This window comes from Salmo trutta, chromosome 10 (genome assembly GCF_901001165.1).
Source record: "Salmo trutta chromosome 10, fSalTru1.1, whole genome shotgun sequence".
NCBI classification, from domain to species: Eukaryota; Metazoa; Chordata; class Actinopteri; order Salmoniformes; family Salmonidae; genus Salmo; species Salmo trutta.
The window spans coordinates 45,316,394-45,332,633 of NC_042966.1; the positions used below are offsets into that span (position 1 = coordinate 45,316,394).

General features: G+C 42.8%; 1 protein-coding gene across 1 annotated transcript in view; it reads left to right on the forward strand.

The window, feature by feature from the left end:
* LOC115200905 (protein jagged-1b-like) overlaps nt 1-16,240 on the forward strand; it is a 91,068-nt gene that overhangs the window by 12,034 nt on the left and 62,794 nt on the right. Inside the window, exon 3 of the mRNA XM_029764019.1 lies at nt 6,842-6,893. Within this exon, the coding sequence (XP_029619879.1) occupies nt 6,842-6,893 (52 nt within the window). The remainder of the gene's footprint in view (nt 1-6,841; nt 6,894-16,240) is intronic.

Consider the following 16,240-nt stretch of genomic DNA (forward strand, 5'->3'; position numbering starts at 1 on the left):
AAAGGGGAGATTGGAGTATCTGTCCATAAGACCATTTTAAGCGGTACACTCCACAGAGCTGGGCTTTACGGAAGAGTGGCCAGAATAAAGCCATTGCTTAAAGAAAAAAATAAGCAAACACATTTGGTGTTCGCCAAAAGGCATGTGGGAGACTCCCCAAACATATGGAAGAAGGTCCTCTGGTCAGATGAGACTAAAACTGTGCTTTTTGATCATCAAGGAAAACGCTATGTCTGGCACAAACCCAACACCTCTCATCACCATGAGAATAGCATCCCTGCAGTGAAGCGTGTTGGCAGCATCATGCTGTGGGGATGTTTTTCATCGGCAAGGACTAGGAAACTGGTCAGAATTTAAGGAATGATGGATGGCGCTAAATACAGGGAAATTCTTGAGGGAAACCTGTTTCAGTCTTCCAGAGATTTGAGACTGGAACGGAGGTTCACCTTCCAGCAGGACAATGACCCTAAGCATACTGCTAAAGCAACACTCGAGTGGTTTAAGGGGAAACATGTAAATGTCTTGGAATGGCCTAGTCAAAGCCCAGACTTCAATCCAATTGAGAATCTGTGGTATGACTTAAAGATTGCTGTACACCAGGGGGACCCATCCAACTGGAAGGAGCTGGATCAGATTTGCCTTCAAGAATGGACAAAAACCCCGGTGGCTAGATGTGCCAAGCTTTTAGAGACATACCCCAAGAGACTTGCAACTGGGGGGGTGAATAGTTATGCACGCTCAAGTTCTGTTTTTGTCTTATTTCTTGTTTCACAATAAAATATATTTTATTGTGCATCTTCAAAGCATCTTCTAAGTGGTAGGCATGTTGTGTAAATCAAATGATACAAACCCCCAACCCCCTCCATTTTAATTCCAGGTTGTAAGGCAACAAAATAGGAAAAACCCAAAGGGGGGTGAATACTTTCGCAAGCCACTGTATTTCATATACCTTCAAAGTTCCAGAATGGAGTGAAAATGGCAGCCATCTTGGTCAGGGAGAAATTGAATCCAGTCTAATTGGAATGAATGGCAGTAGAGGTATTTTCCTCCATAAGTAAAAACCTAGATTATAATATTATTATTCCTTTTACGGAGGAAAATAAAAGGAATGTGATATCAGAAATTGTGGAATAGAATTGTCAACCTAAAATATTGTCATATAATTATAAATTGGATAAGTGTACCTATTAATCCCACAAATCTAAATTGAGAAATTTCTAAACGTATATAAAGTATGCTTATCCCTTGACTCATTCCACATTTTGTTGTGTTACAGCCTGGATTCAAAATGGTTAAGTATTCACACCCCTGAGTCAACACTTTGTAGAAGCACCTTTTGGCATTGATTACAGCTGTTAGTCTCTCTGGGTAAGTCTGTTAGAGCTTTGCACACCTGGATTATGCAATATTTACCCATTTTATTATTTTCTCAATTTTTCAAGCTCAGACACATTGGTTGTTGATCATTGCTAGACAACCATTTTCATGTCTTGCCACAGATTTTCAAGTAGAATTTAAGTCTAAGTTGGCCACTCAGGAACATTCACTGTCTTCTTGGGAAGCAATTCCTGTGTATATTTGGCCTTGTGTTTTAGGTTATTGTCCTGCTGAAAGGTGAATTCATCGCCCTGTTTCTGGTGGGAAACAGACTGAACCAGGTTTTCCTCCCGGATTTTGCCTGTTTCTTTTTTATCCTGAAACTCCCCAGTCCTACAAGCATACCCATAACATGATGCAGCCACCACTATGCTTGAAAATATGAAGTGGTACTCAGTAATATGTATTCAGGACAAAAGTGAATTGCTTTTCCATATTTTTTGCAGTATTACTTTAGTTTCTTGTTGCAAACAGGATCCATGTTTTGGAATATATTTTATTCTGTACAGGCTTCCTTCTTTTCACTCTGTCATTTAGGTTAGTATTGTTGATCCATCCTCAGTTTTCTCGTATCACAGCCATTAAACTCAAACTGTTTTTTCTTTCCTTTCCGGTAACTGAGTTAGGAAGGACACCTGTATCTTTGTAGTGACTGGGTGTATTGATACACCATCCAAAGTGTAATTAATAACTTCACCATGCTCAAAGGGATATTCATTGTCTGCTTTCTTTTTTTACCCATCTACCAATTGGTGCCCTTCTTTGTGAGGCATTGGAAAACCTCCCTGGTCTTTGTGGTTGAATCTGTTCTTGTAATTCACTACTCGCCTGAGCGACCTTATAGATAATTACATGTGTGGGGTACAGAGATGAGGTAGTCACTCAAAAATCTCTTGTCAGAATTAGATGTTCATCCATGTTTCTCAAATGTAAAATTTAGAAGTTGTTTCCAAAAGTCACTTTTTTTTTAAAGTTTAGGCATTAACTCTGAAATCTTAAAGGTTAGGTATTGACTCCGAATGCTTAAGGTAAGGGTTATGGTTTGGGATAAGCTTAAAACAAAAATCGCAGAAAAAAAACCAACTAGTCCTTTTGGTACCAGATGCTTACGCCCATCTGCCATCGCCGTCCACAACACTCTTCTTGAAGGTAACAGCGCTTACTGTTGCCCCCTAGTTACTGTTGCCCCCTAGTTACTGTTGCCCCCTAGTTACTGTTGCCCCCTAGTTTCTGTTGCCCCCTAGTTTCTGTTGCCCCCTAGTTTCCACGTCATCTCCCGAGGTCCTCGGACACGAGGATGGACGTCGAACACTGACTTGTATCACTCGTGAACTGGCTGCAAAAATCATGTTAAACACTTACTGCACGATGTGTCCATTTAAGTTATTATATGACTTGTTAATGTTTACTCCTGAACTTTAGGCCATAAGAAAGGGGTTGAATACTTATTGACTCAAGACATTTCAGCTTTTAAAAAAAATGTATTTGTAAAACAAAAATTGATATTATTCCACTTTGACATTATGGGGTGTGTAGGCCAGTGAAATAACATCTCAATGTATTCCATTTTAAATTCAGACTGTTGCACAACAAAATGTGGAAAAAGTCAAGGGGTGTGAGTACTTTCTGAAGGCGCTGTATTTCCCTAATCTTTGTTAGAAAAGTGGAGATGACATGAAATAATAATCTCACATGAAGTTTTTACTTTTTATGACTTCATTTTTTATGGCTTAAAATATTTGATCAAATATGAGAAACTTCTTTCTAAAGCCTGTCTGCTGACAATTTCAAATCTCCCTTTCTACTGGTGTATTACAAAGGTACAGGTGGTGGACCACAAGTCACATGGATGAATGAAGGATGTCAATATGACAATACCCCCTGGGCCCGAACTACATGAGTAGTCGTCCCCAAAGTCATCTTCTCCTTTTTATTTGTTTGTGTTTTTGTCCCATTTTTGTCCCTCTCCTGCATCAACTACTTCCTGTCCACTACAGATGTCTTGAAGAGATTATAGGATTCTAATTGGTTCTAATGTTTGCTAAAGGCACCATGGCTAGATTCATAATATGCAGAACTATGCTCAGTGAATTTTACGGATATCAACACACAATCCCATGTGTTTCAATGCAAACTGGGTTTAGTAGGAGAATACCTGGCGTGGTAGGGGAATACCGGGTGTGGTAGGGGAATACCGGGCGTGGTAGGAGCTTAGGAGCATACTGGGTGTGGTAGGAGCATACTGGGTGTGGTAGGAGCATACTGGGTGTGGTAGGGGAATACTGGGCGTGGTAGGAGTATACTGGGTGTGGTAGGGCAATACTGGGCGTGGTAGGAGTATACTGGGTGTGGTAGGGGAATACCGGGCGTGGTAGGAGCTTAGGAGCATACTGGGCGTGGTAGGAGCATACTGGGTGTGGTAGGGGAATACCGGGCGTGGTAGGGGAATACCGGGCGTGGTAGGAGCTTAGGAGTATACTGGGTGTGGTAGGAGCATACTGGGCGTGGTAGGAGCATACCGGGCGTGGTAGGGGATTACCGGGCGTGGTAGGGGAATACCGGGCATGGTAAGGGGATACCGGGCGTGGTAGGTGAATACCGGGCATGGTAGGAGCTTAGTAGGAGCATACTGGGCGTGGTCGGAGCATACCGGGCGTGGTCGGAGCATACCGGGCGTGGTCGGAGCATACCGGGCGTGGTAGGAGCTTAGTAGGAGCATACCGGGCGTGGGTGGGGCATACCGGGCGTGGGTGGGGCATACCGGGCGTGGTAGGGGGATACCGGGCGTGGTAGGGGGATACCGGGCGTGGTAGGGGGATACCGGGCGTGGGTGGGGCATACCGGGCGTGGGTGGGGCATACCGGGCGTGGGTGGGGCATACCGGGCGTGGGTGGGGCATACCGGGCGTGGTAGGGGGATACCGGGCGTGGTAGGGAGATACCGGGCGTGGTAGGGGGATACAGGGCTTATTTGGAACAACAGTGATTAATGGTAAAAAAAGACAGAATAGCAAAGTCTTCTCATAACATATTTGGAAACCAGTGGTTTGTGGTATAAATATACGCAATGGACTACAATATTATGCAAATGTTGTATTGAGCAATATTTTATTGCGATTTGAATTCTCTATAGAGGGAGTGCTTTTTGTGCTACTGTACCTTTAAGCCCACCTGAGATGATCATTTACATAAATGGTATCTATGTATAACAATGCAAGGTTCACTTAACAGGAAATTAAGACAAAAGGCTTAAAAATCTAATCTGTGAATGCCTGAAATGTTATTGTCTCGTTGGAGTTCAAGTTCCGTTGCTACTGTGAGACTGTGACATCCAGGCACGACTGCTAGCATGAAAAACCCTTTCAATTGGCAAGAAATACTCATGAATACTCATGAAAAAAATGCTATTATGTGCATATACTCTATACGACACTAGCAGTACTTGTTATATTTTCAGCTTGTCTAATTCTTATCAGCTGATTTCAGCCAGTGTGTGGCTGTGGTTTGACTGCATTGTTTTGAAAGGTATGTTGGCGTATTGGCAGTTTTAATAAATTTAACAATTTATGGAATAATTCCTTAAATGGTCTGGCTAGTTAAAACAGTGCAGATAGGATCATGTAAAATAATGGATTAAAATAATTTATCACAGTGTTGGCAAACCAGGGTTGACCTACTCCCTGACCAAAATGGCTGACCTTTATACCATCACAAGAAGGTTACCCGCTCTAGGATTCTCAATACTAATTCTATGGTTTGCAGTCACACAGACACTAGATAGTATTGCAGATGGTGTTGCTGTTAGTTTGAACTGTTGCTGTTAGGATAGATGTTGCTTTCAGTGTTTTTAATATCTATCTATCTATCTATCCATCTATTCATTCTATCTATCCTATCTATCTATCTATCCTCAGCAAAAAGAAACGTCCTCTCACTGTCAACTGCGTTTATTTTCAGCAAACTTAACATGTGTAAATATTTGTATGAACATAACAAGATTCAACAACTGAGACATAAACTGAACAAGTTCCACAGACATGTGACTAACAGAAATGGAATAATGTGTCCCTGAACAAAGGGGGGGTCAAAATCTAAAGTAACAGTCAGTATCTGGTGTGGCCACCAGCTGCATTAAGTACTGCAGTGCATCTCCTGCCCATAGGCAACGTTGTTGCCGGTGATGTCTGGTGAGGACCTGTCTTACAACAGGCCTACAAGCCCTCAGTCCAGCCTCTCTCAGCCTATTGTGGACAGTCTGAGCACTGATGGAGGGATTGTGCGTTCCTGGTGTAACTCGGGCAGTTGTTGCAAACTTCCGGGGAATTTACTAACAATTTGCTAAATTACTCACGATAAACGTTCACAAAAAGCATAACAATTATTTTAAGAATTATAGATACATTACTCCTCTATGCACTCGATATGTCCGATTTTAAAATAGCTTTTCGGATGAAGCACATTTTGCAATATTCTAAGTACATAGCCCAGCCATCACGGGCTAGCTATTTAGACACCCGGCAAGTTTAGCCTTCACCAAAATCACATTTCCTATAAGAAAAATGGTCTTACCTTTCCTGTTCTTCGTCAGAATGCACTCCCAGGACTTCTACTTCAATAACAAATGTAGGTTTGGTCCCAAATAATCCATCGTTATATCCAAACAGCGGCGTTTTGTTCGTGCGTTCTAGACACTATCAGAATGCTAAATCACGGTCGTGCGCATGGCGCAGAATGTGACAAAAAATGTCTAAATATTCCATTACCGTACTTCGAAGCATGTCAACCGCTGTTTAAAATCAATTTTTATGCAATTTATCTCGTAGAAAAGCGATAATATTCCGACCGGGAATCTGCAATGAGCTAAACAGCCGAAGGAAAATACTCCACGGGGTCGAATCGCGCACGCGCTTAATTCTATTGTCCTCTGATGCGACACTTGGAAAAGGGGATTCTGTGTTTCAGCCTGAGGCTGCCTCGTCATCGTTCAGGTTTTTCCCGGGTTCTGAGAGCCTATTGGAGCCCTAGGAATTGTCACGTTACAGCTAAGATCCCCACTCTTCAATAAACAGAGACAAGAAGAACGACTCCTTGTCAGATAGGCCACTTCCTGCATGAAACCTTCTCAGGTTTTTGCCTGCCATAGGAGTTCTGTTATACTCACAGACACCATTCAAACAGTTTTAGAAACTTTAGGGTGTTTTCTATCCAAACCTGAACAATAATATGCATATTCTAGCTTCTGAGTTGGTGTAGGAGGCAGTTAAAAATGGGCACATATTTTTTCCAAAATTCTCAATGCTGCCCCCTAGCCCGTAGAGGTTAAACCCTTTACAATGAAGATCTGTGAAGTTATTTGTAAAAATCCAATTATCTTTGAAAGACAGGGTCCTGAAAATGGGACGTTTCTTTTTTTTGATGTTCAGATTTTGTTTGGTTGTTGACCCTGAACTCTTTGTCTTCCCCAGAGATCATACACGTTGATAGTGGAAGCCTTGGACGCTAATAACGACACGAGTGGTGAGTAGCTCTGTTGGTGTGTTGGTGGGGGGGGGGGGGGTGCTGACCTGACTCCAGTGCAGGAATATGTCTGTTATGCTACCTGGCCTATCAGCTAAAGTAGGTGTACAGTATGGACACCTTCTACATGTCATGTCTGTCTATCTGGAAGGGGGGGGGGGGGGGGAATGCAAAATATGATGGATACAGATCATCCTCCCCCCCTCAAGCATGTGACATATAAAATGTGAATCCTGGAATTGATGGTATTACCGGTTTAGTACACAAGGGGGTGCTAAAAATGCTAATAAATACAATTGGGTGTCATCAGGACGCTAACAAAATTAGCTTAGCTCAAGTAATAACAGAGAATTTAATAGAGGCAGCTAGCTAAACATGCTAATGAGCGCAAAACAAAAATGAAACTAATAGCAAAGACAGGCAATCCATAGCTACCGAATGCAAAGACAGGCAATCCATAGCTACCGAATGTCTTTTTTATTTTTTTAAAATGTTTTCTCTTCTGAGTTTGGACATTTTACAAGAGAATATGAATCGAAGACGTGCCAGTGAACAACGTTTTGGCGCATGTTTGTCTGCTGTAAGAACGCCGGCTCTGGAGCAGCGAGTTTACGCACTAGAATGGACATGTATCTTCTCATGATGGGACCAAGATCAGCCATTTTGGTCAGGATAGTTCGCGAACCATTTTGTTTTCCAGTGCTGTGATATGATATTGTTTGAAGGACATGCCTGATTCCCAAACTAATAATTTAATTTCAGAATGTATAAAAATGAGTTAAGGGTGGGGAGGGTTAGAGTTAAGGGTCAGGTTTATTTAAATGTTTTTCTGGTCGGTTTAAGCGTCTGCTGTGTCCTTAGTCTCTCCCATCTTCACTGTATGTGTGTTAGCTAGCTAACCAGCCATTTTTTAGAGGAATTATTCCATTAATTTCTCAAATGAATTGACAATATGCCAATTTTCCATTCAAACAATGCTGTCAATCCACAGCCATACACTGGCTGAAATCAGTTGATGACAGGACTTAGACAAGTTGTAAATGTAAATAGTAGTATTATTGTATCATATAATAGCACTCACCTCTTTCCAAGAAAACAATAAATTAGACTTATTTTTACATATATTTTAGAGGCTATTTATACAGATAATTGGTGTAAAACCTGTATAAACTTTATTTGTATTTATGACTATTTCAGTTTGACAATTATATTCCACAATTTCCGATATCACATGCCTTTTTTTTCCTGCATAAGTAAAAACCTGGATTGTAACTCTACTGCCAGTCATTCCAATTAGACTGGTTTGAATTTCTCCCTGACCAATATGGCTTCCATTTTCACCCCATTCTGGAACTTTTAGGGTTAATGACATAGCTCCTCTAGGAATTTAATAGGCTCCCTATGGTGTACACTGTATGGGGTCGCTAGGGCAACGGCCTGCCTGTCTGCTCGGGGAAGAGCAGACTGAGGGGCCAAGGAGAGGTGTAAAAAACAAAACAAAAAAAAACAAAAAAATGCAAGAAAATCAAAATGGCAGTGGCAGCTGTACAGATTACTCATCCAAAACGCTTTAACTTCTCAAACACGGCAGAAATCTGACACTATATACGATGCCCAGTCGCCTTATAAATTCAGCCAGTTACTGAGGTAACTAGCAAGTTAAACCAAAGACACAGCAGAACTCAGCTGCTTCCTTTTTCTCATGTTGTTGTTATTTACAAACCAACACGTGACGGGCTCAACTGTTCTGAGGAACTACGGTAAACTTCATAATGTGGCGGGTGAAATGAAGAACACAAGTCTGCTTAATCTCCTAACGTATTGCATAAATTCACTGCAGGTATTAACTTAAAAAGTAGCTACAAATATTACAAATATTACGTTTCAAAGTCAAAGAAAGTTTCAATGTTGTTGATGGTGTCCAAATCCCCCGCTATACGGTATAATCCCCGACACGGTGCCGTCTATGAGCAGTAGTGTTGGTTTACGTTTCAGATCAACCTGTCTACATTTCATCATGGCACGGTTATGTAACACCATGTTGACTGTCTGGGTTGGACAGTGTGAGACATTACAGTGTTGGGTTGGATCCTGTGAGGTCACCAGTTCGCCGTTGGGGAGAGGTCCCCCAGTTGGCTGTTGGGAAGAGGTCCCCCGTTGGCCGTTGGGAAGAGGTCACCAGTTGGCCGTTGGGAAGAGGTCACCAGTTGGCCGTTGGGAAGAGGTCACCAGTTGGCCGTTGGGAAGAGGTCACCAGTTGGCCGTTGGGAAGAGGTCACCAGTTGGCCGTTGGGAAGAGGTCACCAGTTGGCCGTTGGGAAGAGGTCACCAGTTGGCCGTTGGGAAGAGGTCACCAGTTGGCCGTTGGGAAGAGGTCACCAGTTGGCCGTTGGGAAGAGGTCACCAGTTGGCCGTTGGGAAGAGGTCACCAGTTGGGAAGAGGTCACCAGTTGGGAAGAGGTCACCAGTTGGGAAGAGTTCACTAGTTGGGAAGAGGTCACTAGTTGGGGAGAGCTCACCAGTTGGCCGTTGGGAAGAGGTCACTAGTTGGGAAGAGGTCACTAGTTGGGAAGGGGTCACCAGTTGGGAAGGGGTCACCAGTTGGGAAGAGGTCACCAGTTGGCCGTTGGGAAGGGGTCACCAGTTGGGAAGGGGTCACCAGTTGGGAAGGGGTCACCAGTTGGGAAGAGGTCACTAGTTGGCCGTTGGGAAGAGGTCACCAGTTGGGGAGAGGTCACCAGTTGGGGAGAGGTCACCAGTTGGGGAGAGGTCACCAGTTGGGGAGAGGTCACCAGTTGGGGAGAGGTCACCAGTTGGGAAGAGGTCACTAGTTGGCCGTTGGGAAGAGGTCACTAGTTGGCCGTTGGGAAGAGGTCACTAGTTGGCCGTTGGGAAGAGGTCACCAGTTGGCCGTTGGGAAGAGGTCCCCAGTTGGGAAGAGGTCACTAGTTGGCATTAAACACAATGTCATGTCAACATGATAATCACACATTTTAAAGTGTCTGTCGCTGTTAGGCTATGCTGTGGTTCTGGTGGATACCTGCTGGTTTTGTTTGTTGGAGGTGAAAGTTTATGTTTGCAGCATTCTGATGACCCCTGACCCCAGCTAGAGAAGGTAGCCATGTCCCTGGCTGTGTTGGCTGTGCTGGCTGTGTTTACCTGCTGGAAGTAGCTCAGTAGAGGAGTTTCCCTGTTCCAGTGTTTTAGTTTGTTAACCTGATGCCTGCAGGTCAGTTTGAGGTCAAGATCTCTCTGCTTTATTTACTATCGTTCCGCAGAGACCTATTAGGGTTTTGCTGTGAAAAGACCGCTGAATATACACACTGCATGCTGGGTTAGTGTCCCTCAATATACACACTGCATGCTGGGTTAGTGTCCCTCAATATACACACTGCATGCTGGGTTAGTGTCCCTCAATATACACACTGCATGCTGGGTTAGTGTCCCTCAATATACACACTGCATGCTGGGTTAGTGTCCCTCAATATACACACTGCATGCTGGGTTAGTGTCCCTCAATATACACACTGCATGCTGGGTTAGTGTCCCTCAATATACACACTGCATGCTGGGTTAGTGTCCCTCAATATACACACTGCATGCTGGGTTAGTGTCCCTCAATATACACACTGCATGCTGGGTTAGTGTCCCTCAATATACACACTGCATGCTGGGTTAGTGTCCCTCAATATACACACTGCATGCTGGGTTAGTGTCCCTCAATACACACACTGCATGCTGGGTTAGTGTCCCTCAATACACACACTGCATGCTGGGTTAGTGTCCCTCAATATACACACACTGCATGCTGGGTTAGTGTCCCTCAATATACACACACTGCATGCTGGGTTAGTGTCCCTCAATATACACACTGCATGCTGGGTTAGTGTCCCTCAATATACACACACTGCATGCTGGGTTAGTGTCCCTCAATATACACACTGCATGCTGGGTTAGTGTCCCTCAATATACACACTGCATGCTGTGTTAGTGTCCCTCAATATACACACTGCATGCTGGGTTAGTGTCCCTCAATATACACACACTGCATGCTGGGTTAGTGTCCCTCAATATACAAACACTGCATGCTGGGTTAGTGTCCCTCAATATACACACACTGCATGCTGGGTTAGTGTCCCTCAATATACACACACTGCATGCTGGGTTAGTGTCCCTCAATATACACACACTGCATGCTGGGTTAGTGTCCCTCAATATACACACACTGCATGCTGGGTTAGTGTCCCTCAATATACACACACTGCATGCTGGGTTAGTGTCCCTCAATATACACACACTGCATGCTGGGTTAGTGTCCCTCAATATACACACTGCATGCTGGGTTAGTGTCCCTCAATATACACACTGCATGCTGGGTTAGTGTCCCTCAATATACACACACTGCATGCTGGGTTAGTGTCCCTCAATATACACACACTGCATGCTGGGTTAGTGTCCCTCAATATACACACACTGCATGCTGGGTTAGTGTCCCTCAATATACACACACTGCATGCTGGGTTAGTGTCCCTCAATATACACACACTGCATGCTGGGTTAGTGTCCCTCAATATACACACACTGCATGCTGGGTTAGTGTCCCTCAATATACACACACTGCATGCTGGGTTAGTGTCCCTCAATATACACACACTGCATGCTGGGTTAGTGTCCCTCAATATACACACACTGCATGCTGGGTTAGTGTCCCTCAATATACACACTGCATGCTGGGTTAGTGTCCCTCAATATACACACTGCATGCTGGGTTAGTGTCCCTCAATATACACACTGCATGCTGGGTTAGTGTCCCTCAATATACACACTGCATGCTGGGTTAGTGTCCCTGAGTTCGTCTCTCTAAGAGCTTTTGCACACCTGGATTGTATAATATTTCCACATTTAATTTTTATATTTTTTAATTCTTCGAGTTCTGTCAAGTGTTTGTTGATCGACGTCAGAGATCCGTGTTCACGTTGTTATATAATAATAAGTCAGAACTGTGACGTCGTTATGTAGTAAGTCAGAACTGTGACTTGGTCACTATGGAACATCCAATGTCGTCATTTTAAGCAACTCCTTTGTGTTTTTTAGGTGATTGTCCTGCTGAAAGGTGAATTAATCTCTTGTCTCTGGTGTATAGCGGACCGAAGCAGGTTTTCCTCTAGGGGTTTTGTCTGTGCTTAACTGTTGTCCATTTTGTTTAGTTTTTTTTCTCCTAAAAAAAACTCCCTAGTCCTTGCCAATGATCAGCATACCCAAAACATGATTCAGCAACCACTATGCTTGAAGAAATGAAGAGTGGTACTCTGTTGTTTTGGATTTGCCCCAAACATAACTCTTTGTATTCAATACATCGTTAAGGGGATTATTATGGATCCGCATTAGTTTCTAATCAACATTTTTAGCAAAAACAACATTATCACACCACTACATATCTACAATACAGCATTATTACCCCACTACATATCTATAATACAGCATTATCACACCACTACATATCTACAATACAGCATTATCCCACCCCTACATATCTACAATACAGCATTATCCCACCCCTACATATCTACAATACAGCATTATCACACCACTACATATCTACAATACAGCATTATTACCCCACTACATATCTACAATACAGCATTATTACCCCACTACATATCTACAATACAGCATTATCCCACCCCTACATATCTACAATACAGCATTATCCCACCCCTACATATCTACAATACAGCATTATCACACCACTACATATCTACAATACAGCATTATTACCCCACTACATATCTACAATACAGCATTATTACCCCACTACATATCTACAATACAGCATTATTACCCCACTACATATCTACAATACAGCATTATCACACCTCTACATATCTACAATACAACATTATCACACCACTACATATCTATAATACAGCATTATCACACCACTACATATCTACAATACAGCATGTCTAATACCACCATACAACATTATTATAATGTACATGTGTGTAGAGTGTGAGTGTGTGTAGAGTGTGTGTAGAGTGTGTGTGTAGTGTGTATGTCTGTCTCTCTCTGGGTCAGTCTGTATATACATTTTAAAGTGAAAAATCTGAGTCTCGGTTTAATTCCGTTACCAAGTATTTGCCCGGTAGCTACTTGTGTAAAAGCTTGACTTTTGGCATGTTTTCCTCTGTGTGTGTGTGTGTGTGTGTGTGTGTGTGTGTGTGTGTGTGTGTGTGTGTGTGTGACTTAACTCTTGACTTGTCTTGTTTGTAGCCTGTGTGTACAAACGAGTGTGTCTGCATGGGAGAGTGGCCTGTTTATGAGAAGGACAGAGTGTCTGTGTGGGAGAGTGGCCTGTTTATGAGAAGGACAGAGTGTCTGTGTGGGAGAGTGGCCTGTTTATGAGAAGGACAGAGTGTCTGTGTGGGAGAGTGGCCTGTTTATGAGAAGGACAGAGCGTCTGTGTGGGAGAGTGGCCTGTTTATGAGAAGGACAGAGTGTCTGTGTGGGAGAGTGGCCTGTTTATGAGAAGGACAGAGTGTCTGTGTGGGAGAGTGGCCTGTTTATGAGAAGGACAGAGTGTCTGTGTGGGAGAGTGGCCTGTTTATGAGAAGGACAGAGTGTCTGTGTGGGAGAGTGGCCTGTTTATGAGAAGGACAGAGTGTCTGTGTGGGAGAGTGGCCTGTTTATGAGAAGGACAGAGTGTCTGTGTGGGAGAGTGGCCTGTTTATGAGAAAGACAGAGTACAGTGAGTGAAGTAGAAGAAAGTGCTGAGTGTTGATTGGCAGGAGTCCTGGCTGGATGTGACTGTGGTTTCTGGTGTCAGTCTCGCTCTGTAATTACTGGTGGCTGTGGCGAGTGTGGCTTTGTCACCAGTCAGGGGGGGAGAGAGAAAGGGAGGCAGGCAGTGGGAGGGGCAGTGGGGAGGGCGGTGGGGAGGGCAGTATATGAGAGCAACCAGGATATGGCAGAGAGAGATGTTATGATGCCAGTCATATTATAAACCTGAGAGAAAGAAATATACTATGTATGTATGTATGTATGTATGTATGTATGTATGTATGTATGTATGTATGTATGTATGTATGTATGTATGTATGTATGTATGTATGTATGTATGTATGTATGTATGTATGTATGAAATAAATAAATAAATAAATAAATAAATAAATAAGGACATCCTTCCAAGTTATATGGGGCATACAACAATCTCAGCTCTGTAGATGTTGCTGCGAAGGGACAGAATCAATAGATCATGTATTCTGGTATTGTCCCTATGTAGCTTGTTTCTGATCACAGGTTCAGGAAGGGGTTAAAAAAAAACACACAACATTCACTTAACATCAACCTTACAATTAGCAGTGTTGGGCGATCTGGAAAAAAACACTAGTCAGTCAATAAATAATATAATTATACTGGTAGGAAAGGTTTTCATCTTTAGCTCACAATCTGTAGATAATATACGATCAGAAAGGTAAAAAAAAATATCATGTAAAACATCACAGCACGATTGAAAAATATATGGCGCGTGGAAACCAAACGAGGGTGGTCTATGGTGATAGGTGGGATGGGCTGAGGGGGGGGATTAAAGAGTTTATGTTTGGTAATGTATTATTGTTATGTGACTGATGTATATAAAAGTACCATGTATGTAAAATGTAGCAGAAAAGCTGTAAAACTATATATATATATATATATATATATATAGTTCATGCTGTGTGCGTGGATGTGGGTTATAAAAAAAATATATCGAGCACACAGCTGCGCACACAGCCACGCAATCTCCATAGACAAACATTGGCAGTAGAATGGCTTTTCTGAAGAGGTCAGTGACGTTCAACCGTCATATCGGATGCCACCTTTCCAACAAGTCGATTCATCAAATTTCTGTCCTGCTGGAGCTTCCCCAGTCAACTGTAAGTGCTGCTATTGTGAATTGGAAATGTCTAGGAGCAACAACGGCTCAGCTGCAAAGTGGTAGGACACACAAGCTCACAGAAAGGGACCGCTGAAGCGCGTGGTGTATTTAAAATTGTCTGTCCTCGGTTGCAACACTCACTACCGAGTTCCGAACTGCCTCTGGAAGCAACGTCAGCACAATAACTGTTCGTTGAGAGCTTCATCAAATGGGTTTTCCGTGGCCGAGCAGCCGCACACAAGCCTAAAATCACCATGCGCAATGCCAAATGTCAGCTGGGGTGGTGTAAAGCAATTGGACTCCGGAGCAGTGGAAACGCAGTACCTGGAGTGATGAATTGTGCTTCACCATCTGGCAGTCCGACAGACACATCTGGGTTTGGCTTATGCCACGAGAACACTACCTGCCCCAATGCATAGTGCCAACTGTAAAGTTTGGTGGAGGGGGAATAATGGTCTGGGGCTGTTTTTCATGGTTTGGGCCCCTTAGTTCCAGTGAAGGGACATCGTAACACTACAGCATACATATACTACCTTTCAAAAGTTTTAGAAAACCTCATTCAAGGGTTTTTAATTAAATAAATTAAACATTGTTCAATCAAAACTATGGAATAACACATATGGAATCATGTAGTAACCAAAAAAAAGTGTTAAATAAATCAAAATATATTTATATTTTGAGTTTCTTCAAAGTAGCCACCCTTTGCCTTGACAGCTTTGCAAACTCTTGGCATTCTCTCAACCAGCTTCAAGAGGTAGTCACCTGGAATGCATGTTTAAAGCTTGAAAAAGAAAAATTGTGCATATGGAATATTTCTGGCAATTTTTTTTATTTCAGCTCATGAAACCAAGTCTTTACAGGTTGTGTTTTATATTTTTGTTTAGTGTAGTATAGTCGACAGCTTATCACAAGGTGTTAGAACTCAGTCGAGCAGAGACTTGAGACTTCCTTAACATTAGACACCAACTGTTGTTAATAGAGACACACCACCAGATGTTCTCTCCTGTATAGAAAAAAACAGCTGGAATATTATCCATGTCCTTGTTCAGCCACGACTCCGTGAAACATAGGATATTACAGTTCTTCATATCCTGTTGATAGGATGGTCTCGAACGGAGCTCATCCAGTTTGTTCTCCAGTGATTGTGCCAAGAGGGGTTATTAGAATATTTACCCGCCGCCGTATCGCGGTCTCTTTCTCTTTCGAGTATCAGCAAATGGGAGAGAAGAGAAGATGGCTCCGGATGGGATGGCTGCTGTTTTATTGGTTCTTAACCAACTGTTTTTTTGTTTTTTCGCATTGTTTTTGTAACTTTTTTATTTTGTACATAATGTTGCTGCTACCGTCTCTTATGACCGGAAAGAGCTTTTGGGCATAAGAACAGCAATTGCTCCCCTTGAATTGGGCGAATCATTTTTCTTTAATGAGT